The sequence below is a fragment of the Pipistrellus hanaki genome (genome assembly GCF_964339955.1).
Source record: "Pipistrellus hanaki genome assembly, chromosome: 3".
Classification (NCBI taxonomy): domain Eukaryota; kingdom Metazoa; phylum Chordata; class Mammalia; order Chiroptera; family Vespertilionidae; genus Pipistrellus; species Pipistrellus hanaki.
The window spans coordinates 139,603,211-139,627,811 of record NC_140505.1 but is presented as its reverse complement, the minus strand read 5'-3'; the positions used below and the strand labels follow the sequence as shown (position 1 = coordinate 139,627,811).

Sequence of the window (24,601 nt, the reverse complement as noted above, 5' to 3'; positions counted from 1 at the left end):
AAAAAGGGAGAGGCATAGTTTGTAAAGACATATACAATCTAAACCTGCAGCAGAAGGGTCTGCTACTAGATTTGATTACCCCGAGAGACACTGACACTAAATTACCAAGGAAGATGGTGGACTTTCTTGGAAAACTTGCCATAAAACAAAGCCCTATTACTACCAGAGGGTGTTTGGCATTGAAAAGAAGGTGGAAACTATATGGTCTTGAAATAAAATTTGAAAAGTGCCTCCCAGAGTGTACAGATAACTAGTGAATGGGGGTTTCTTGTCCATCTTCTTTCCTCTGTAGCCTTGGCAGCCTAACGATCAGGATGGTGGTAACTCAGAAGGTCATATTTAGAATACATTTCATCACATCTTCTTTATTGCCTATTATCAAAATCAAGTATTGCCTCACTAGCATCAATCATCATCCTTTAATTTTTCTGATTTTCCCATATAATTAAAACTATTACAAACTTATTTGGGAGGATTAGAAAATAGAGAATATTGAAAATATTTTAAGAACCTAATAATTCCTTTTCCAAAGAAAAATGTAAGCTTTCTAATAAGAGACTTCCTTGTGGCCTTTTTGAAGTTTAAATATTGATTTTTTTTCAACACAGAGTAAAGAAAGTAAAGAAAATGTGACAGATACTCTTGCACCTGACACCCTATCTTCACACATGTAAACATTTTGTCATATTTGCTTCATATCTGTTAATAAAAAATAAAATGTTGAAGATATAATTAGTCTCATTTTATTCCCTATTCCTTCCTACTTTCTTCCTTCCTTGAGGTAACCACTATCCTGGAGCTAATCACATCTGGACATACTTTTCTGATAAAGAGATGAATATATTCTATCTAATAAAAGAATTATTTGCAAATTGACCATCACTCCAACACACAAGATGGCTGCCCCCATATGGTCAAATATGGCCACCCCCATGAAATTTTAAAGTAGCATAAAGCTCCTACTTTAGAAGCCTTAACACTCACATATCACTACAGAGCAAACAGCTCTTGTATATACATCATGTCATTTAAATCTTTGAAAACTTTTGAAATTATTATTCTAGTTCTCCACTTTATAGGTGAGGAAATTGAGATAGAAAGAATTTCAGTTGTTTGTTTACACAGACAATTAGCAAAAAGAAAAAAAAATTAGGCTCCAATCTTGGAGTTTTTCCACTACCAGGCTACATTTTCAGCATATATTTTGTATCAGGGTTTATCTTTGTAGAATACAGGTGGGGAAAGGTGATTTCTGAAGTTTACAATCTTATATTTCTGTGAGTTTATTCTTTTCAAGTAAAATATAGTGTTTTTGAAGCCAAGCAGCACATTTTAAACTAGTTGGCATCCCTCTAGAACATTTAGACAATCAGACAGTTAGCAAAATGCACAGTTAATAATTGTTGATGTGAATTGATAAAATAATAGTTAATGAGTTAACATCTCATTAACTGAGACAACTGGTTCTCTTTTACAAATCTGGTGAAGCATTTTTTAAAAATATTTTTATTGATTTCAGAGAGGAAGGAAGAGGGGAGAATGAAAGAAACATCAACGATGGGAGAGATTCATTGATTGGCTGCCTCCTGCATGCCCCACACTGGGAATGGAGCTGCAACCTGGGCATGAGCTCTTGACCAAAATTGAACATGGGTCCCTTTAGTCTGCAGGCTGACCCTTTATCCACTGAGCCAAACCAGCTAGGGCCTAGTGAAGCATTTTAAATCTTAGGACACAACAAAACGTGCAAATGTCCTCATCCCTACATTCACTTTGCTTCTCTATATTTTGATTACTTTTAATTGACTTTGAAGTCATTGAGTAGTGAACCAGATTAGGATTATAAGGATGATATGTTTTGTAAACAATAAAAACACAAAATAAATCTTTCTTGGCATTAACTTCTGGGTCATAGTTGAAATAAACAACCTTGGGCTATTCAGTGCTATCTATTTCCTACCAAATAAGCAAGGATGGGTTTTTGTATATGTTAATCGATTAGTTTAAATTAAAGGCTACATAAAACTTGAACCATTCCTGTAGGGGAAATAATGCGCAGTCAGGAGTTATAAATTCTGAGAATTCATTATCACACAAATCATCAGGCTTAAATAGGTCACAGAAGCTTCCCTTCTGTTTCTGAGAAGACTGAGCCTAAAATGGTACAAGCTGATGGGTGTGGGGGTCTCATATTTTAAAGAGTTTTTAAAAATATTTTTATTGCCTGAAACCGGTTTGACTCAGTAGATAGAGCGTCGGCCTGCAGACTGAAAGGTCCCAGGTTCAATTCCGGTCAAGGGCTCGTATCTTGGTTGTGGGGACAACCCCAGTGGGAGATGTGCAGGAGGCAGCTGATTGATGTTTCTCTTTCATCGATGTTTCTAACTCTCTATTCCTCTTCCTTTCTCTCTGTAAAAAAACAATAAAATATATTAAAAAAAGAAAAAAATATTTTTATTTATTTTAGAGAGAGAGAGAGGGATCAAACTAGAGGCCATGCCCAGTAATCAAACCAGAGGAAAGACATAATACTTTTTGCCTTGAAATACTTGCTCCTATTCTTTACTGCTTTGAATGACTGGAGTAAACTCTTATCTCTTTGTCCTATGTTCTGTAGTAAAAATAAACAACAACAAAAATAGTGACAACCCCTGTCATAAGAACAATTAGGTTTCTAACCTCTTTTGTTACAGAGTGTTAGACTGTCTAAGGGAGAAGCAGTAACGAAGGGACCTGGAACTCAGCCCAGCCATTCCCCAAAGCTGCAGGTTTCCATCATTCTTGGTTTTTGACCAGACCCAGCCAATATTTCCAGACCTCCACCATAAATTAATTTCATCCAAGAGATGCCTACACTCACTCAAACTCTTTTACTCCCCTGTTCCCTTAACCTAACTTCTAAACATTAGCCCCAATTCAAACCCATTTTCCTGTTTCTGAGTTTCCATGGGCCAGTGCCTATTAGCATACCCATCCATCAGCTGTGTTCAATCCCACTAAGTCTTCAGCACTTACCCACAGTCCTGAAGCCAGTCCTCAATCTTAGTGATTGGATTCCCTAGGAAAATCAGATGTCAGATCACTGAGAACAGAAGGAAATCAGACTCCCTCCCTACAACTCACCCCATTCTCAAGTTTATACTTATATAAGCCAAAGTGTAAAAATGGGTATTTCTTCTCTCTGCCCCCCTGTCGCTTTCCTTTCAGGAATCTGGAAAATGCACAGTATATCAAGCCCACGGCTCTCTTTCCCCCACGGTTTGGGAATAGGGGTGGATCCTTCCCCTTAAAAAACAATTAAATAAAACAAAAAGAGAACAACATTGCAATTGTGTTTCCTACTAAATAAATAAGGATGGGTTTATTTATATAAGATTTTCTCCCCTCTTATGGCTGTAATCTCATTTGAACCTCAAAGAAGCTCTGAGAGGCATATAGAAAAGGTACTGTTACTATTCAAATTATTCAAATAAGTCTTAGAGCAGTGAATGATTTGCTAAAGGTCTCATAGTTTGTTGGTGACAAAGTTGTGGCCAGAGTCTGGGCATTCGGGTTGCGTAACCTTGTTACACAAAATAAACACCTCAAAACATTTACAGAGAACTCTGGCCTCAGGTCCTACGGGCAGCTTCTCAGGATGATGCAAAACTGTGCCTCTTCCTGTTTCCCAATCCCATGCCTGCCTCCATTTTACATAATTCATACATTGTATTACTTTACCGGTCTTCTTTTAAACTTATTTAAGCCAATCAAAATGAGCCTCCCTGATGCCCTAGCCTAAACAAGGGACCCACTGCCCACACTGCAGGTCTGTGCCTGTCGCCACATTTTTCCTACCAAAGACAGACTGGAAGTCTGCTTGATGTCTGACGGCTTCTTACCTTCCTGGAAAACGTCATCGAGGCTGGAAGGCTCTGGATCTGGGACATCCTGCAGGGCAGCTGCAGCCTCCTCTTCCAGGACCTGGGTCTGCCAGTGACGGCTCTGACGGAGCCAGGCTCGCCTCTTCTCCCAGGACGTGGGGCTCAGCACGGAGCCCTCCATCACCCTGGTTTAGACTTCAGGGTCTCCTGTCACAGTGAGGCTGCCCTGAGGGTTGAAGCACAATCATAATCCCTCATCCTCTACCCAGAAACCACCTCTCCGGGTTATCTCCCGACCTCCCATCTTCCCAGATCTGCATAAAAGAGCATGACCCCTCAGCCCATTAGGGAGGAGAAAGGAGATGTCTAGCCCTTCCTCCATCCTAAAAAAAAGAAAGGAAGGAAGGAAGGAAAGAAGGAAGGAAGGAAGGAAGGAAGAAAGAAAGGAAGGAAGGAAGGAAGGAAGGAAGGAAGGAAGGAAGAAAGAAAGAAAGAAAGAAAGAAAGAAAGAAAGAAAGAAAGAAAGAAAGAAAGAAAGAAAGTTCTCTGAACAATTTAAACCCTTTCAAATCAGCAAGCCTAGAAACTTAAAACATCATATGATTTAAGGGGCATTAAAAAAGCTCTTCCTGCTTAAAGTATTGCTACTTCTCATGCTAGCTGAAATTGTGTATCAGAAAAAAACATTTTTCTTTAATCCTTAAGGATTTGTCTCAGAATCTTCCACTGACATTAAAATATCTACAGATTTTCAATTTGTAAAATTCACTTTACTTGACCCTCATAAAGGTATAGGAAGAAGTCTCAGATCTCAAAAGTTGAACCTCTTTTCTAAGGTCTCACAAATAGGACACCATCCCAACTGCAGTCATTCTGAATTTGCTTTATTTTGTTTCCTCTTTTAGATATTAGGGGGTCCGCATAGGATACCTCTTTGGGGGGGGGGGGAGAATCTCTCAATAAAAATAACAAGGAGATCTTGCCTTAAGCAATTAGCAGTCACCACCTTCAGGGTCATCACTTTTGACTTCGTGAACTTGGGTTTCTCCATAGCTGTAAATTAATTCCCTAGTTCATCAATCTATCTACAATTATAAAAGGCTAATATGCTAAGTGTCCTTCCCTCCATCATCAGGTGGGTTGTTATGATGCACACTGACCACCAGGGGTCAGATGCTCAGCACAGGAACTAGTGAGGTGCAGTAACTTGGCAGGGATGGTTCTCAGGTGATGCACCCCAAAACCAGAGAGGAGGGAGCCTGATTCTTTGTTGGGTCGTGTGATTCCACCTTCAACCATGGGTTATGTTGTTGCAGGAGCCCTATATCTGGTTTACTGCACACTTGCTTTTGCATTCCATACCCTGTACAATAGCAACTTTGCAGAGTGCCCTCTTGTACTCCAGGACCCCTCATGGGATGTCAGAGAGCCAATTTCAGCCTGATCTCCAGAGGCCAGGCCAAGGGACCCCACCTGCTGGAGGGTCCCACTCACCTCACAGATGCCTTTTGAGCCATGGAGCCACTCAGGTGCTGCTGACCAGGGAGGAACTACAGGAGGTTGGCTCCAGGACATGTCTGGCCCTTCTCCCCCAGTCCTCCCCTGCCTGCCACCTTCTAATTAATTTCCTTTTAATGTGCATGAATCCATGCACCAGGTCACGAGTATATACATAAAACCCTAAGAGACTGCTCGGCCATTTGACTGGTGGACCGTTTGACCAGCCACTATGACGTGCACTGACCACCAGGGGGGCAGACTCTTAATGCGGGAGCTGACCCCTGGTGGTCAGTGTGCTCCCATAGCAGGAGTGCTGCTCAGCTGACTAACAGGTGCCAGATGCTGGTCTCGCAGCTGGCGAGCACAGCTGTGGTGGTGCGAGCCTGTCCCACTTCCGTGGCAGCATGCTACTAGGCGGCAGCATGTGCAGTGGGGCCAGGATGAGCAGGAATGGTGTAGCACCTGGCCTGGGCTCAGGCTCCTCCCCAGCTGCCTGCCACTACTACATTCCCTGAGGGGTTCTGGATTACAAGAGGGCACAGGCCAGGCTGAGAGACCCCACTGGTGCATGAATCCATGCACTGGGCCTCTAGTGTGTTTATATTTCTTTTAGCACTACCTAACCAACTCCTCTGTATTTTTCCAAAAGATTCATTCTGATAGTGCTAGCCATTTATTCAAAGAAGAAGAAAGAAGAGATGCCGAAAATTGATAATTGTCAACAAGCTTCATTGCTCAGAATGGTCAGAGCTATCAATAGTTTACACACTGTTTAGTTGAAACATTATTAGTTCATTGCTCTGAAAGGTCAGAGCTAGTTTGCTCACTGCTTAGTTAAAACATTGTTAGCTGAAGCAGTCTCCACCTGTGTTGTCTTATGTAAATTTCTGTTATTGGAATTTCCTGCCCAGGGGCTATGGGTGTTTCCCCACAGTCTCAGTAAAAAGGAATAGAAAGGCCAGAGCAGTGTGTAGTCCTCCCACTAGAGGTGGGCTCCCGCCTGGCACCCAATATCGCCAAATTAATACTTTTCTAGTCTCTTCATTTGTGTATTGCCTTCTCCAGAACACAAACCCTGAACTACACGGGACGTGGAATAGGCTCCCACAAAGAGAGGAATCATTTAATCGTCCAAATAGAGCTTAAAAAAGGTGAAAGAACATTTATTGGCTTATGCTCTGTCCTCCTGCCTCCTCCTACCTGCCACACTCAAAATAGTAAATCAATGGGAAGGGAACCATCATTCTCTACTGCTTTGTCCCTCTATTCCCTGGAGCTGTCATAACACCTTCATTATCTTAGCTACACTTTTAACTGTTGGAGTAAAGGGGAAAAAAATAAAAGAAAAAAATAAGGAGAGTACCAGTTTCCAGAGACTTAAAAAACAAAATCATTGGTGAGGTATCTAACAATTTAGGCACTGAAATTGCTATTTCTGAAGAGAATAACCAGAACATAAAATACTTTCCCAGGACCATAAAATTGTTTTGAAAGCCTCTGTTTATTACAGACAAAACCTATCCAGAGAAAAAGAATTCCTGTTGTCTGATCGAAATTCTTTTACTTCGGGTCTAACCCAAGAATATTTTTCTTCAAAGAGCAACAGCAGTTGAAATGATGAAACTTTGTTAACTCTGGGCACTTGTCCTTTTGTCCACTGCCTGTGTCTTTTAAGGGAAATTAAAAGATTTAATTATGCTTTTGACATAGGGAAGCCACAAAGAGGGTATAGCAGGGATAATTTGTCCTTTGGTTAGAGCTGTTATGAGGTGATGAAAAGATGCTGAAACAGTCACTAGAAAGAATCAGAAAAGCCACCATCAGAGTTTATTTACCTAGTTAGTTCTGCTCCTCCAAAATGTTTTATGGGTTGCTGTCAGTGAGCCCAGACTTATCTTTAATTCCCACAGTGAATGAATGTTACCTAAATCACAAGACCTCTTTAGCTTACAAGAAGAAAGATTTTGATGGTTAAGGGCATTTAAAAGGAAGGCAGGAAGGCAGGAAGGGAGAAAGAAAAAAAAAATGAAAGGAAGGAAGGAAGGAAGGAAGGAAGGAAGGAAGGAAGGAAGGAAGGATGGGAGGGAGGGAGGGAGGGAGGGAGGGAGGGAGGGAGGGAGGGAGGGAGGAAGGAGGAAGGAAGGAAGGAAGGAAGGAAGGGAGGAAGGGAGGAAGGGAGGAAGGGAGGAAGGGAGGAAGGGAGGAAGGGAGGAAGGGAGGAAGGGAGGAAGGGAGGAAGAAAGAGAAAGGAGGAAGGGAGGAAGGGAGAAATACTTGACCTCCACACTTTATTCTGTCACTTGCTAATAAAGTGTGGATGTCAAGTATTCCTCCCTTCCTCCTTTCCTTTCCTCCCCTTCCTTCCTTCCTTCCTTCCTTCCTTCCTTCCTTCCTTCCTTCCTTCCTTCCTTCCTTCCTTCCTTTCATTTTTTGAAAATGCAATGCCTCTTTTTGGTCTCAGTTTCTCAATCAGGACACTCTAACTTAGTATATGCCAGAATCTCACTAACTGAGATGGTAGATGGAGGCCTCAACTTGATTTTCAACATCCTCTGTGATATGAATCTACTCTATATTCTTCCCACATTTTTGAAACTTCATCACACTCATATAAGCTAATTTCCCCTCTACCCCTTGAAATGCATATATATATATATATATATATATATATATATATATATATATATATTAATCTTAGGCTTTTCTCATGTTCTTCATTCCATCCCCACTCCTGTCCTTCAACTTTGGTGGACTTAACCTGCAAAACTCAGCTCTTAACCAACTTTCTCAGTTTGTTGAGTCAGGCCTGGTTTGCAGAGCCTATAGTAATAATCACTTTTTACTGAGTTCCTTTTTTGCTTGATTTTCTTCTTCATTGTTATCACTAAAATACTTTATATTTTATTTGTTATGATAATTTATTGTTTACTCCTCTGATTAGGACGTGAGGGCTGAGATTTTTGTCTGGATTATTCATAATGTCTAAAACAGAATCTAACTCATAGCAGTTGCTTAATAAATACTTATTCTCTAAATAAAGTGAATAATTTTAGTAAGTGATTATTCCCTAAAGAAGCCCAGCATCTAATAGAATTATCATTAATACATGTAGGGAGATCAGCTTTAAAACTGTGGACAATAAGCTTATAATCATGTGTTTACTAAGCATACAAAAAAGTTTTGGGCTAGAGAAAAAGTTAGAGAAAAAGATGAATGTGAGGGTTATTCTATGACTTGTTTCTACTCTGGAAGTTCCTATAATTGTGAACAGAAGTTCTTAACTATTTTGACTTGTTTCTCTGTCCTAAACAGAAAAGTTTTACTGAATGTAAACACCTAAAGGAAAATTTCTATGGAAAGAGAATCCTCAATGCTTAAGAGTTTCAAAGAAAGGTTTACAAATAAATATTATAGTTTGGACAACAAGAAGGCAGGACAACTTTAGGACTCTACTGCCTATTGAAAATGACAGAATTTTCTAAATAGTTTGGGTGAGAATTGAATAACCTCTTCTCTTGAAAAAGCAACAATGGCCTTAAGTCTGAAATAAAATATTCAAGATATATCTGTGCTAATCTTTTCAACTGCCGAAAACTGGACGTGGGACCAGGGAATTGAATTAGCTAATTTTCCTCAATTTCTGCCACATGTGGGTTGTAGAGATCTGTTCATGCAGTGTTATATGGAAACACTGTAAGTGCAGGAAGAAATAGAATTGTCTAGTTGGTGGTATTAGCAGGAAGCAGTACTACTGGGAGATAAGAAAGGGGGTATTCTTAGTGGAAACCTGGAGGAAGCAGCAAATGATTATCAGACAAGAACATTAGCAGTGAGAATGTTAGAAAGAATTGAAAGATGGAGCTGCACACAGCTATCAAGATGGCACCTTTGGAGGTCTTGTGGCCCCTTATAATAGAGAGAGGGGCATGGAGATATTTTCTCCAAACAGGTCATACAAAAACATACACCTATATGTCCAATGGAGTTTGGTTGCAGCGCAAAGAGCACTGACTTGGAATCAGAAAACTTGGGTATCCTTTCAATCACTGTGTGTAATTAATTGACTTTGGGCAAGTCAATTAGATTTTCTTTTTCATTCTGGAATGTAAATCTCTTTGTAATTAAAGTATAGTTGATGTACAATATTATATTTGTTTCAGGTGTTTTACATAGTGTTTTGGCATTTATATACCTTACAATGATCACCACAAAAAGTCCGGTATCCATTTGTCACCATACAAAATTATTGTGATATTATTGGCTGTATTCCTTCTGCTGTCCTTTACATCTCCGTGACTTATGCTATGATTATAAATATTTGCCTCTTGCCAAAACCGGTTTGACTCAGTGGATAGAGCATCAGCCTGCAGACTGAAAGGTCCCAGGTTCGATTCCGGTCAAGGACACATACCTTGGTTGCAGGCACATCCCCCAGTGGGGGGTATGCAGGAGGCAGCTGATCGATGTTTCTCTCTCATCAATGTTTCTAACTATCTCTCTCCCTTCCTATCTGTAAAAATTCAATAAAATATATTTAAAAATAAATAAATAAACGTTTACCTCTTAATCCCCTTTACATTTTTGCTCATTCTCCCGCCCTCTAGGAATCATCAGTTTTTCTGTATCTATGTTTTATTTGTTCATTTGTTTAGTTTTTTTTTTTTTTTAGATTCCACACATAAATAAAATGATACAGTATTTGTCTTTTGTTGACTTATTTCACACAGTATAATAACTTCTATGTATATCCATATTGTTGCGATGGCAAGATTTCATTCTTTTTCATGGCTGAATAATATTCCACTGTGTGTACATATATGCAATTATTCTATGTCCATTCATCTACTGATGAACACCTATGTTGTTTCCATATTATGGCTGGCTATTGTAAATACTGCTTCAGTGAACATAGGGGTGCTTATACCTTTTAAAATTGATTTATGTTTTTCTTTAGATAAACACCCAGAAGTAGAATTGCTGGGTCCTTCTTTGTCTCTTGTTACAACTTTTATTGTAGTCTGTTTTGTCTGATGTAAGTATTGCTATCCCTGCTTTTTATTTTCATTTCCAATTTCATGAAATATCCTTTTCCATCCCTTTACTTTTAGTTTGTGAGTATCTTTCAACCTGATATGAGTCTTATGTAGGTAGCATATGTAAGGGTCTTGCTTTTTATCCATTTATCCACCCTATGTTTTTTGGAATGGAGCACTTAGTCCATTTAAATTTAAAGTAATTATTGATAGATAGGTACTTACTGCAATTTTAATTGTTCCCATATTAGATTTATAAGTGGTTGGTCTACTTCCTTTCATATATGTTTGCCTTTACTAGTGAAATTGTTTATTTCTTTCATACATTTTCTTATTTCTAGTTTAAGCCTTTTCTTTTCCACTTAAAGAATTCCCTTTAACATTTCTTGTAATGCCAGGTTAGTGATGATAAATTCCTTTAGTTTTTGCTAGTCTGGGAAAATCTTGATCTCTTCTTCAATTCTGAATGATAATTTTGCTGGTATTCCTGGTTATAGGTTGTTCCCTTTCATCAGGTTAAATATGTCATGCTACTCCCTTCTGCCCTGCAAAGTTTCTGTTGAAAAGTCAGCTAATAGTCTTACGGGCATTCCCTTAATATATTGGGTCGGCAACTAAGTAATTGCGGGTTTCACACATATATGGCTTCAGTTGAATTTTTAGGTTTGCAGACGTAGTACAAATGTAAAACACATTTTGTATTTGATAGTTGGCTATTCAGCTGTTAATCAGAAAAAAAAGTTTTTTGATCTGTTTTGTAGTTTTTGTTTGGCGTTCGTTGAAAAATGGAAAATCAAAAGGAACATTTTCGTCATATTTTGCTTTTTTATTTCCGCAAGGGAAAAACGCATCACAAGCTCATAAAAAGTTATGTGCTGTTTATGGTGACGAAGCCTTAAAAGAATGGCAGTGTCAAAATTGGTTTGCCAAATTTCGTTCTGGTGATTTTTCACTCAAAGATGAAAGACGCTCTGGTCGTCCAGTTGAAGTTGATGACGCCCTAATCAAAGCAATAATCAATTCGGACTGTCACAGTACAACACGTGAGATTGCAGAGAAGCTTCATGTATCACATACATGCATTGAAAATCACTTAAAACAACTTGGCTATGTTCAAAAACTCGATACATGGGTTCCTCACGAACTGAAAGAATCACAGTTAACGCAACGCATTAGCAGCTGCGATTTGCTAAAGAAACATAATGAAAATGATCCATTTTTAAAACGACTGATAACTGGCGATGAAAAATGGGTTGTTTACAACAATATCAAGCAGAAAAGATCGTGGAGCAGGCCAGGTGAACCAACTCAAACAACATCAAAAGCTGATATTCATCAAAAGAAGGTTTTGTTATCAGTTTGGTGGGATTACAAAGGAATTGTCTACTTTGAACTCTTACCACCCAACCGAACGATCAATTCTGATGTCTACATTGAACAACTAACGAAATTAAACAATGCAGTTGAAGAAAAGCGGCCCGAATTGACAAATCGAAAAGGTGTTGTATTCCATCATGACAATGCAAGGCCACACACATCTTTGGTCACTCGGCAAAAATTAACGGAGCTTGGTTGGGATGTTTTGCCACATCCACCATATAGTCCTGACCTTGCACCATCTGATTACTTTTTGTTTCGATCTTTACAAAACTCCTTGAATGGTAAAAATTTCAATAATGATGATGATGTCAAATCGTACCTGATTCAGTTTTTTGCTAATAAAAACCAGAAGTTTTTTGAACGTGGGATTATGATGCTGCCTGAAAGATGGCAAAAGGTCATTGATCAAAATGGGCAATACATTAAAGAATAAAGTTATTTAGTTCCATGAAAAAATTGTCTTTGATTTTCTTTAAAAAATCCGCAATTACTTAGCTGCCGACCCAATATAACTAGTTGTTTTTTTCTTGCTGCTTTTAAGATTCTCTTTTTATCTTTAACTTTTAACAATTTAATTCTAATGTGTCAATAAACGTATGTTTGGATGAGGATTTAAAAAAGGCTCAGAAGTGATGGTCAGCCCTTGAGAAGGAAAACTGTAGAAGGAGCGTGAGCCATGGAATCAGAATAAGTTTTGTCTGGAATCACAGTTCTGTCTACCTACTGCATGTATCCTTGGTAAAATTACCTATCCCCTCTAAATCTAACTTTCTTCATATGTAAAACAGATAATATATCAAACATTGGGTTACGGGGAGTTAAAATTGAATAATATACAGGGTGGGGTAAAAGAAGATTTACAGCTGTTTGTTTAAAAAATAATGGTTAATAAATAATAATATAAGAATACACTGTTTTGTGTACTCACAACTGTAAGTCTACTTTTGCCAACCCAGTATATTAAGTCCCTGATGTAGAAAGGAAGTGCTTAATAAATGGTAGCTATTATTATTACTCATCTTCCCTTAGCCTAAACCATTTACTAAGGTTGGAACATTTTAAGGCATAAAAGAATAAGGAAAGAATAGGCAGGCAGCAGGTACAGCAGTGGGAGTAAACCCAGATGGAAGAAAGGGATGCTGCCGTTAAGCACAGATGAAAAGTATCAATGACTGGGTCCTTCTTCTTACTTAATGTCCAAAGGGATCTGAGAGATCTTCTAACCTGGTCACTCATTTTTCAGTTGAAGAAACTAAAAGAGAAAGAAAAAGCTTATCTGAAGTCATGTAGAATATTAATGGTTATAAGTGGGATTTACAAGTTCTGAGTTCCAGGTGTATGCTTTCTTCCTCTATCAATAGCCTTCCTCCTGCCATTCTTGGTTTCCAAGATCCTACCCCAGGTTTTTGTTTAACACTCTGGGCCTCCTCCCAGGTATATGTATCAGACAGACCTCACTTTTCTTCTATCTGTATTGTTCCTACATCCCACGCAGTGTCTATGAATTGGGACTGAGAATGAAAACGAGTGTGGGAGGGGAGAAAAAGGAAACGGAGTTTCCATGATGGGGCCCATAAGACTTTCTGCATCTTATGCACATTCACAACCAAGACACCCATCACCGCCATTGCAAAGGGCTGTCAAATCCCAGCACAGCCAACATTTCTGTTTGTGGATGGTACAAACTCTACCTCAACCCAGATTGACTACTCTCTACCCCCCCACCCCCCATTCTATACACCCCAACTGCAATGTCCTCTCATATGCTTCATAGACAGGAAATATCTTTCTAATTTCAAATCCTCTTTCATGCCACTGCCGTTTGTAAGATCATCAGAACCAAAATTACTGAGAGTAGCATTTGAGCATTCTGGAACTTTCATGGTCTAAGAGAGCAGTTCAACCTATTTCAGGGAAAAAAGGAGAGGTTACTTGGCATTTTTCTTGCTTCTACTTCCACAAGATGGATGAGTTTTATGAAAGGCTTGCAAACAAATTTCACAGGAAATATTATAGTTGTACAGGAAGAAAGTAATCCTATGCTCTCAGTGTTGGGAAACACCCCCCCCCCCCAATCTGGATAGACTAAAGAGATCAAGAATAAGATAACAAGTGTTGGAGAGGTTGTGGGGGAAAAAAATAACCTTCATACACTGCTGGTGGGAATGTAAACTGGTACAGCCACTATAGAAAACAGTACAGAGGCTCCTCAAAAAATTAAGAATATAGTTACCATACAACACAGCAATCCTTCTGGGCACCTACTCACAAAATTAGAAGACATTTGTTTGCAAAGATATATGCAGCTCTATGTTCAATGCAGCATTATTTATGGTCTCCAAGACATGTCCTTCAATAGTTGATTGGATAAAGAAGATGTGATACATATATACAAAGGAATACTAACTATTCAGCCAAAAGAAAGAAAGAAATACTGCCATTTGCAACAATATGGATGAATCTTGAGAATAGCACGCTAAGGGAAAAAGCCAGACAGAAAAAGTTATGAACCATATGATTTCACTCAATGTGCGATATAAAACTAAAGCAACAAATAAACAATAAAAAAACAAACAAACAAAAATTCACAGAGACAGACAACAGTCTGGTGGTTACCAGAGGAAAGGGGATGGGGAGTAGTAAGGGATAAAGGGAGTCAAATATGTGGTGACAGAAGATGGTTTGACTTTGGGCCAAACCATATTGTAATATTGTGGACACACAATATAATATGCAGATCATGTATCATAAAAGTGCACACTTGAAACCTATATAATCTTATTAGTCAATGTCACTCCAATAAATTTAACTAACTCCCCCTAAATACTAAAAAAAAAAAAAAAAAAGAAACATCAGTCCATTTGGACTGGTTTACAGACAGTTTAATCTAGAGACAAGGGAGAATGAGCAGATTACTTGATCACTGCATTCTGTGAATTCATATCTTGAATTCTTCAGTCCTATTTCCTTAGTAATGAAAGTCTTTCCCACATGCATTAATGTTTATTCTTCCCTCTTTTTCACAACAATATCTGAACCATCTCTTTTCTTTAAAACCTGTGTTTAAGCTTTTCTGCCTTAGGCCTGGACATGAGTAGGGCACGGAGAAGAGTGGGTATCAGGATACCCACTTTGGTCTTGCCCTTGAGATGGCAAAGAGCTGTTAGTTATCAAATGGGAATAAATGTCTGATCTTTTTTCCTTTACTGTAGCCCAGAGGGGACCTTGTGAATCGATCTGAGCTGGGACCGAACTTTCTCTCTATTCTTTATTAGAATAAGAATCATAAATCTGAAACTAAAAACGACTGTTGGGTCTCTATGGCCACTCCCTAATGCTTCCTCACTGGATTCCATCTAACATTCAGAGGGCCAAAGGAGTTGTGGGCAAGTGTTCTTAGGATGATTGTAAAAAAAACTTATAACTGCCCTGGGGTGCCTGTGAATTAGAAATCATTTGTTAGGTCTCTTTCTGTCCACTACGTTATAGCTTCAGCTTGTTATCTCTGATAAAATGTAGAAATAGAGAATGTACCTTTCTAAATGTAGAAATAGAGAATGTACCTCTTCCTAGTAATACTTTACATTACTAGGAAAATCATACCAGATCTTTTTCTCTAATCACTCAAGCCTACCACGGTTAAGTCTGAAGTTTGAACACACAAGTTGAAATCTTCTGACCTCCGACCTTCTGTCTTTGGCACTGCCATGTACTGTCGAGAATGTCCCAAGGCCATTGGTGGTAGATGGAGTCACTGTTCCTGGGGATCCCTTCCAAATCCTCATGGTCTTATCAGATCACTCCTGTGGGGCTTTTTAAAATTTTTTTAATCTTGTCCTTGTTTTGTTTTGGGGACCTAGCCCTTCTCTTCCACCCACTAGTGAGCTCAGTAGCACAGCAGGGGCATGGGAAAACCCCGGTGTAGTGGATCTTTCCACTCTTCTACCCTCCCCAAAACTCTTGTAGGTGGTGACATGCTCAGCCTGGACACCACTAAGACAAGGTGACATTCTCAGCCTGGACACCACTAAGGCAAGGATATTGGAGAAGTACAGAATATACCCTTCTCCACCCAGGATTATGTAGGTCATTAAGTAGTCAATATATTCATCTATCCATCTCAGACATGAAGAGCTGAAAACTAACCCTGACGGGTAGTTATCTATCTTGAGCCGTCCAGTTAATTTGGCCTGGTACTGTCCAATTGTGTAACTTCATAGGTAACCCCAATGTATCTTGCTTTAGTTTATCTCCTCAATAGCTTTGTTCCATGATTTCTGAAGAAAGTTCATACCCACAAAAAACAAAATTGATATAGTCAGAGAATGGGACCTGCAAAGAAACTAAGAAACTTTTCTCCTGGAGAATCACATAGAATTTACAGCCAAAGTCAGTCCAGCAAGACATAGAAATAAACTTCTGGTGAGAAAGGTGAAACATTCCTAAATACTAATTCAGGCCATCAAAGGAACCCAGGTTTTGTGACCCAAGAAATAGTACCTCTCCAGTAATGGGAAGAAAAAGAGAGTGTAAAGGGAGTCCCTGTTCCAAGAGGCATAATAATGAATTTTTTTTTAAGGTTGGAGTCAGGGATGAGGGAGATTTTTCTCCTGACTTTCCTCTTTTCTTCACAGCTTGGTGTTTCTTTGACCTGTTTTCTCCTGTCTCCCAGCATCATCCTAGATCAGTATAGTTTTAAGTAAAGTGGAAGTTGCACTCACCTGTTTGCTGGTAGAGAGCTGAATTTGAGGCAAAGCAGTTGTTAAAGCTGGGCCAACCCTTTCCCAGGCATGGAGATCGCAGGGAGGAGAGTGAGAAAGTATCATGTTGCATATTGCACTTTCTCTCTGTCCTCATTAAACGGCTGTTGCCGCCAGCTTGAAAGGGGAAGCGGAAATGAGAAAACACACAGGCACACGAAAACACACAGGCACACATACACACAAAAGCACAGTCCCCGCCTCCTACCCCAGCCACATCCTTTGCTCTACCTCAGGAGGCTGACTGAAGAAACAACTATCTGACAGAGCATTGAGCTCACCACTAGTGAGCCCTTCTGTCAGAAGGCTGCGTTGGTCCCCTCAGAACAGCAGATCTTTTCCTATTAAGGAAAGGTACCGCCCCTTTAATGATGTGCACGCAGGGAAGTTCTCCTTCCACATCACTAGCATCCCCCTGCTGCCAGCTAAGCTTTCTGTCCTCAGGAGGGGAGGCATCTGAAAACAAAGACAAATCTCTCTCTCTGGAAAATTATCTCCCATTTTTCTCAGAGAAGATGCGTACAGCCCTACCCTACCACACACTTGAGAGGGCTCTTTGCCAAAATGGATGTTTTCATAACCCTTTTACACTTTGGTGAATTCCCTAGAAACTTGTTTTCTAATACCGCATACCATCACAAGCCACTTCTTTTTGGGGGTTGACTTCTTATCACTTTGTTTTTACGTTCAAACAACTTCAAAGTTTCCCTCTTAAAAAACACATGATTCCCTTCTCCTTTAACATTTGGATTAAAAAAAATCCATCATATCCCAGAGATGTCTTCAATTTATTTGCTTTCAAGTCAGTGAAGCCTTATTAAACTCCAAAAAGTTTTCCACAATCCTCAACCACTTCCATCCTGACTAATTCAGCAGGACTGACTGTCTTTCTCCCCACTTCTCTAATATCTGCCAAAGAGATTTCTCCTTTGTTTGATATTGCACCATCTCAGCTTTGTCCTATCTCTCTTTCCTCATCCCACTCTGTTTCCTTCCCTGTATCATTTATCTGCAAATGTTTATCACAATATTTATTATACAAGGCACACCTCTAGTGTGCTTAATGTGACTGATTTTCACATGTTCATTCATATATATATATATATATATATATATATATATATATATATATATATATATATATATGTTTTTTTTTGTTATAATTACACTTGGATTTCTTTTTACCATGTGCCAAAATTCCATTTCTGATTGCTAATTTCATTGGACATCCACACTATAGCTTTGGTATGGTGGGAAAAAAGCCTAAATAAAATTCCTGTATAGCAAGTTAAGTTTTCTAAACATTATTTCCTTCAAGGATAAGTAAAAAAAAAAAAAAAAAGTCATTCTCTCTGTCTCATTCTCTAACACACACACACACACACACACTCACACATGTGCCACACACACACTAATTTTCATGTAGGGATGAAAATGTTTAACATATATCCCACTATACAGTAGGTGCTTAATATATGCTTTTTTTGGGGGGTGGGGGGGGGATAATTACCTAAAAGTCAACAAGTGAAAAAAACAAACCTAGCCCTTTCTTGGTCTCTTTATCACTATTATTTTATGTACCAGTTGATTACAAACACTAAACTAATGGAATGCTTGAATATTTTTTAAACCCTAGGTTTCTGAAATTGAGTATGTTCCTTAACAGTTATTTTCAATGTGTTGGGGTTAAGGCGGGCACCACTCCTGGAGGGAGTTTGTCAATATGGGAGGACATTTTAGTTTTCAGAATGGTAGAAAGCTGCTCCTGCTATTTTGTGTTCGAGAACCAGAGATGCGGAATGTCTTCAGAGGCATAGGACTGTTCAGCATAAGAAACAATTGGTCTGGCCAAAATGCTAACATTTTGATAAGCACAGGTAGGCTCATAGTAGACTTTGTAGCAAGAGAATATCAGAAGGTATTTCTACAGAGCAGAGTTTGAAGTCAGACTCTGGCACTAGTCGGCTCTGTAGTTGCAGGCACATTAATTAACACCTCAGGCCTCTGCTTCCTTGTCTGCAAAATGGGGATAATCTACTTACAGGAAGGACTGAAAGCTGTAGAATAGAGGAATTTTAGTCCAGGGCCTACCTTATGGCAAATACAGAACAAATTGCAGCTATTTTAAAAGGCTCTTTAATACAATGCTTTCAATCTCCCCCCCCCCCCCAGCATGCTGTATATATCAAAATGGCCTCATTCAGTAAACAAGCCATTTCACAAGCAAATTTTTAGAGATTGTTTTTGTTAATTAAAAAATTGCTATTTTGATTTACTTTAAAAAAAAAGAAATTAAAAAAATTTCTTTATAAGAAGTTGCTGAAAGTCAAGGACGAAGGCTGATGTAGGATTCCTCCGAGGAGAAGGAAGTCCAGGTAGTCTGTGTTTGTCTGCTTCTTTGGAAGGGTTTCTTTCTCTTTCTCCTGCTGTCCCCCTCACCTACCCTTTTCCATTCTTAGAAAACATTAAACACATTTTATTACAGGCATTGCCAAGTTCTCTGATAATGTATTTCACATGCATCCTGAACGCTTAACCAATTGCCCTTTTTGTGCAAATGCAGTTCAGAATTTCAGAAGGTTTTAAGACTTTGTTCACTCCCTCCTACCCCCCGGTTAAAAAATAACACCATTATACTAAACAAGCCTTCCGACTTGAACCCTCGCTATATGATAGTTATTGAATTTCACTGGGTATCAGTTTCCTCTTCTGACAAACAGAAAAATGTCTTCTAATATTTTCTTGCTTCTAGAAATTTGTAATATGCACACACACTACTTTTCTCTCCTCTCTTGTAACTATGTGTGCTTTATTATGGAAAATGAAAATATTAAATGACAGATCTTTGGTAAGAAATCATTATCAATATAATAAAGAATACATTAGGAAAAAAACTCTTGTCCATTGAAAAGTCAAATAAAATTGCTTTTGAGTAATATTATCCTCTAGACACATAATCTGATAACACTGATAGAATAGTTTCGGAACATGCATGTGCCCATCAAACAGATAAGCTAGGTTGGGCACGAGTTCTGAAGCTGCAGAAGTGAGAGCTGAGCTGGCCGGTTGCCCACTCAGACCTGGGCGGAGCCGGCACAGCTGCCCAGAGAGGCTGTCCCCGGGGAGGGAAGTTGCTGAGCAGCTGGACCCCTGCCCAGGCTCACATGAGCATTGTCTGCTTCCATTTCAGTCCTCAGCTGTCTCCTTCCACAGACACCCATTTTTCACCAAGGCTGTTCCTTTAAATTGCTGATGGGAAAGTTCAAGGGTGTTTGTTTCCTGTATCAAAGGCTCAAATGTGGGAGAGAGAGTGGGGATAGAGTCTTTGGGGAGATCTCTGTGGTGGTTTAACTAACCAAGGGTTTTCTTTCCTTTCTTTCTTTCTTTCTTTCCTTCTTTCTTTCTTTCTTTCTTTCTTTCTTTCTTTCTTTCTTTCTTTCTTTCTTTCTTTTTCTTTTTAAATATATTTTTATTGATTTTACACAGAGAGGAATTGAGAGGGATAGAGAGTTAGATTTTACACAGAGAGGAATTGAGAGGGATAGAGAGTTAGAAACGTCGAAGAGAGAGAAACATCGACCAACTGTCTCCTGCACACCCCCCACTGGGGATGTGCCCGCAACCAAGGTACATGTCCTTGACTGGAATCGAACCTGGGACCCTTCAGTCCACAGTCCGATGTTCTATCCACTGAGCCAAACCAATTTCGGCTAACCAATGGTTTTCTGAACTTTTTCCAGACAGAAAAGGGTCCATCAGAATCACTCTGTTCTCCTCTCTGCTTCTATGTTCTGGAAGTAATTAACACCATGAGATGGGATTTGCTAACTTTTCTGACACACCCATTCTCCCGAATCTCTCAACTCAATTGCTGGGAAGTTTTCCTGTATCTTCCTTATTTGTAATTTCAGCAGAGCTGAGAGTTCTCTGACACAGGTCTCTGCAGAGGGTGTTCCTGTAGAGATCTGAAATTATAACTCTATTCAATTGTATTTTACTGGGCATTGTCTAAGTGCCAGAAATAAACGAGATCCAGAAAAACTATACAAAAGGCTACCCTTTAGAGAGCTTATTCTTAGTGTGATCAAGCAATTTTGGTAAATACATGGTTAACAAAAGACATACCTGATTTTTTTTTTTTACTTGTTTCACTAACTTTATTCCCAATGTTTCCTTATCCATTGTTTGTTTTTAAACATCAGTTTTGTTTTTAAAAAAATTAAACATATTGAGGTGACATTAGTTAAGATTATATAGGTTTCAGCTGTACATTTTTATGATACACTGTCCGTATATTGCATTGTGTACTTACCACCCAAACTCAAATCATCTGTCACCACATATTTGATCCCCCACCCCCTTTCCCTCCGGTAACTACCATACTGTTGTCTGTGTCTGTGAGTTATTGTTGTTTTTCTTGTTTGTTCATTTGTTGCTTTCAGTTTTATATCCCACATATGGGTGAAATAATGTGGTTCTTAACATTTTCTGTCTGACATGATATTCTCAAGGTCCCTCCATGTTGTCACAAATGGCAGTATTTCATCGTTTCTTATGGCTGAGTAGTATTCCATTGTATATGTGTCCCACATCTTCTTTAACCAGCCCTCTACTGAAGGACACTTTGGTTATTTCCATGTCTTGGCCACCAGGAACAATGCTGAAATGAACACAGGGGTGCATAGATCTTTGTGAATAAATGTTTTCAAGTTTTTGGGTAGATCCCCAGAAGAGGGGTTGTTGGGTCTTAGGATAATTCTACTGTTGATTTTTTGAAGACCCTCCATACTATTTTCCATAGTGACTGTACCAGTTTATATTCCCATGAAAGGTGAAAGAGGGTTCCTTCTTCTCCACACCTCTCCAACACTTGTTACTTGTCTTGTTGATAGTAGGCATTCTAACACACCTAAGTTTTGAAGGCACAACTTCTCGAAACTTCTAACAAACTGATATAAATCGTGACTCTTCTAGAAAGAGAGAGTTTGTATTTCACAAATCTACAAGTCTTTTTTTTTTTTTTTTTAAAGGGTCATTTAAAGAAAATTACTTTTGGGAAAGGTGTCTTCCACTGTGGCCACTTCAGTTGTGTCTTCTCTGGGTTAAACAATGGCTTCCATGTCATCATTCTCAGATGGTTTGAACACAGAATATTTTGACTGCCTGGTGAGCCTGTGTTCTCTCTTCCGATCAAGACTGCTCAACTTAGAAGCACAGTATCACTCTGGGCTCTCAAGTGTGATTCACACAGTGAGTGTTCAGGGTTTTATAAGACAATTGAGGTGGACAGAGCCTGGGCCCTAGAGGATATGAGTGTAAATGCAGTGGTGAAGGAAGGATCTGGGGATTCTATAGGGTGGGAGTCAGAGGCCTTTGAGGTCAGGACAACCCCAGGGACTTGGTCTAGGATAACCCCAGGGACTTGAGAAACAAAAATATAGAATAATTCTTTATCTTAGTTTCCTTATCTAGAAGAAAAGAGGGCTTTGGGTACGGTTTCTCTATATATTAGGTACCTAGTACAAAGTAATCACTCATTGCAGTGGTATTATTGGTGGTGGGGAAAAAAAGAAGGGGATGACAGAACAGCAATACACATTTTTGGATAAAAGAGCATTTAAAGTACATTGAACCTTGGAGAAACCATGTGGCAAGTGTCAGGGAATTAGTGACCCCATGGATCTGGAAAAACATTTAAAACTGGTCCAGCACTCCAAAGTCTTTAAAAGAGTAGGCATTAAAAGCCACAGCAGCAGGTAGAATTTGGAGGCTGCTGTAGCTTTGGTATAAAGGGGGAAATGAGGGTGAGTGTGAGTGCAGAACATGAGCACTTGGGATACAGCGAGGAGGGGGTGGCTTTTCCCTAAGCCTATGTTCTTCTCTTGTCTCTACACAGGGAAGCCTTGAAGCCCTGAGGCCATCCCACCAAAGTTAGGCAGTATCCCCCAGCCATAGTGGACTAGAGACCCTGCTGGGCAGAGCAAACACAGGGGCAGGAGAGCATGTCGAGAAGAACCCAGTGATAGATTGGAGAACAACAGACCAGGATTACTGGAAAGATGTCAGAATGTTTCACCGGTGCTGTGTCAGTTAAGCAGAGGAAGTGGGATAACTGTCGCCCTCTGATCAGATCAGAGGGAGCGGTGCAGGAGGGGAAATGGTGCATATGTCAACCCCAGTGCTTGGTCTGCACAGGAGTCTTGGCTGCGAGGAGAGCTCTCTTTATTAGGTTTAGAGAAAAAGGAGGAGAAAAGAAAGAAGAGAGACTGAACGAAAGTAGCACACACAGAGAGAAGCCGAAAGGAAGTGACTCACATGCAAGAAAAAGTGAAACTGAAGTGTACCCATTCGAACTGTGAAAGGCAAATCGGTCTCCTTCGTGGGAGGAAGCATCTCATTTTCGCAGACACCTGCCCTTGCCACAGCCACCCTCCTCCTCCTCGGAGGAAACGTTCTCCTCTGATGTCCCCTCCTGCCCTTACCGATCTGGAACCAGCAGCTTGCCAGGCCTCCCTTAGAAAGCAGGAGTAAGCATGAGGATGGGGATGGATGAGGTGCATGTGTTCCACAGGCACATACTATCATTTTTGTTATAATGCACTTGTTTCTTCTGACCTGCGTTTGGTAAAGGAGCGAGGAGTCAAAAAGCCTGTTCTTTAGGCCTTGCCCTGCATTCCTCCTGGACCTCAGGTCCCTTAATTACAAAATGATGAAATGCAAATAAGTGGTCTTATAGGTTCTTTTCAGTAGAGTAGTTTATGTTTCTAAAATACTAGCTACCTTCTATTGAGTGAGGATTCTGTGAAAACAATAATACAGTTTAACTCTAGTCCTCAAAACATTTAATAAAGTGAATATTACAACCTACAGAGAAATTGAATGAGACTGAGCAGAACGTGTGTGTCCTGACTTTTTTTATTCTGCAAACCTGTGCGCTCGCAGATGCCCTTCAGACGAGTATATTCCTAAAGACCACCAGGTGGCAGCCTATCCCCATTCTCTGAGTTCTGCTTGTGGAATCAGACTAGCTCACAGCTCTGAAGGTTGACCTAACCCAAATTAATGAATTAACCCAGGAGATTGGATGAATTTAGGAGCTGAGGAGAAGATGGCTTTTTCCTTAGGTTGGGTGATTTTTTTATTTATTAAGGCTGTCCAGGGTTGAAGAGGATTTCAAAAGTTTGAGAAGTAAAAAGAAGGCTGCCCTGGCAGGGGAGATCTGAGTGAGGGTAAATACCATGGTGGAAAATAGAGGGGATGCTTGGATATTTGGGAAAAATCAAGTAGCTCAATGTGGCTATAATGTGAGTTTTATAACCAAGAATAGTGGAACATAAGGTTGTTAAGATAGTTTGAGGTTATATTTAAGAAATCCTTAAAGGTTATATTTCAGAACTTGAAGTTTATTGTTTTGAAATAATTCAAAACTTATGGAAGAACTGTAAGAAGAGTAAAGGGAACTCTGATTTACAAGGTTAATATTTTGCTTTATAACACTGTCTCTTTTTTCGGAAACGTTGAGAAAAATGTGCATATCTTATGCCCCTTTATGCTTTACTTAAAATTAAGGACAATCATCATCACAGTTAGAGTACAATTAGCAAAACCAGGAAACGTAACATTGATACAATATTATTATCTAACCTACTGAGCTTATTCAAATTTTATTATTATTTCCACCAATGAACAGGATCACACCCGGCACACGGATTTCCGTCTCATCTCCTTTAATCTGGAACCGCTCCTCAGCTTTAATGATCTCCACGATGTTGGCATGTTTGAAGAGCATGGTCCCTCTCTGCTCTAAATGTCCCTCAAGTTGGTTTGCTTGCACTTCCGTGTGATGAAACTGAGGTTAGGAGATGGTTTCTGGATTGTAAATGAGATGCTGTTTCCCTCTCAGTTATCATGCCAGGCCACACAGGGTGTCAGTTTCCCTGTTGTTAGTTACTCAGGAGGCATTCTTCTTTCCTTTTTATTTACTACGAACGTATTTTCCTTTTAAAATAAGTGCGATTAAATATTTTGCAACTGTGTAAATAGTCTATTCATTATTTTCCACGTA

At 39.5% G+C, this 24,601-nt stretch overlaps 1 protein-coding gene across 2 annotated transcripts in view; it reads right to left on the bottom strand.

Annotated features, from left to right (window-relative positions):
• TESPA1 (thymocyte expressed, positive selection associated 1) overlaps positions 1 to 16,656 on the bottom strand; it is a 39,827-nt gene extending 23,171 nt beyond the window's left edge. Inside the window, exons 1-4 of one of the 2 annotated variants that reach the window (XM_084877796.1) lie at positions 16,498 to 16,631; positions 12,967 to 13,028; positions 3,882 to 4,089; positions 3,016 to 3,058 (exon numbers count right to left, since the gene is read on the bottom strand). In XM_084877796.1, the coding sequence (XP_084733922.1) occupies positions 3,016 to 3,058; positions 3,882 to 4,044 (206 nt within the window). In that variant the 5' untranslated portion in view covers positions 4,045 to 4,089; positions 12,967 to 13,028; positions 16,498 to 16,631. Of the gene's footprint in view, positions 1 to 3,015; positions 3,059 to 3,881; positions 4,090 to 12,966; positions 13,029 to 16,497 lie in introns of both variants that reach the window. The other variant, XM_084877795.1, reaches the window with a different exon arrangement.
• Between the last annotated feature and the right edge of the window lie 7,945 nt (positions 16,657 to 24,601).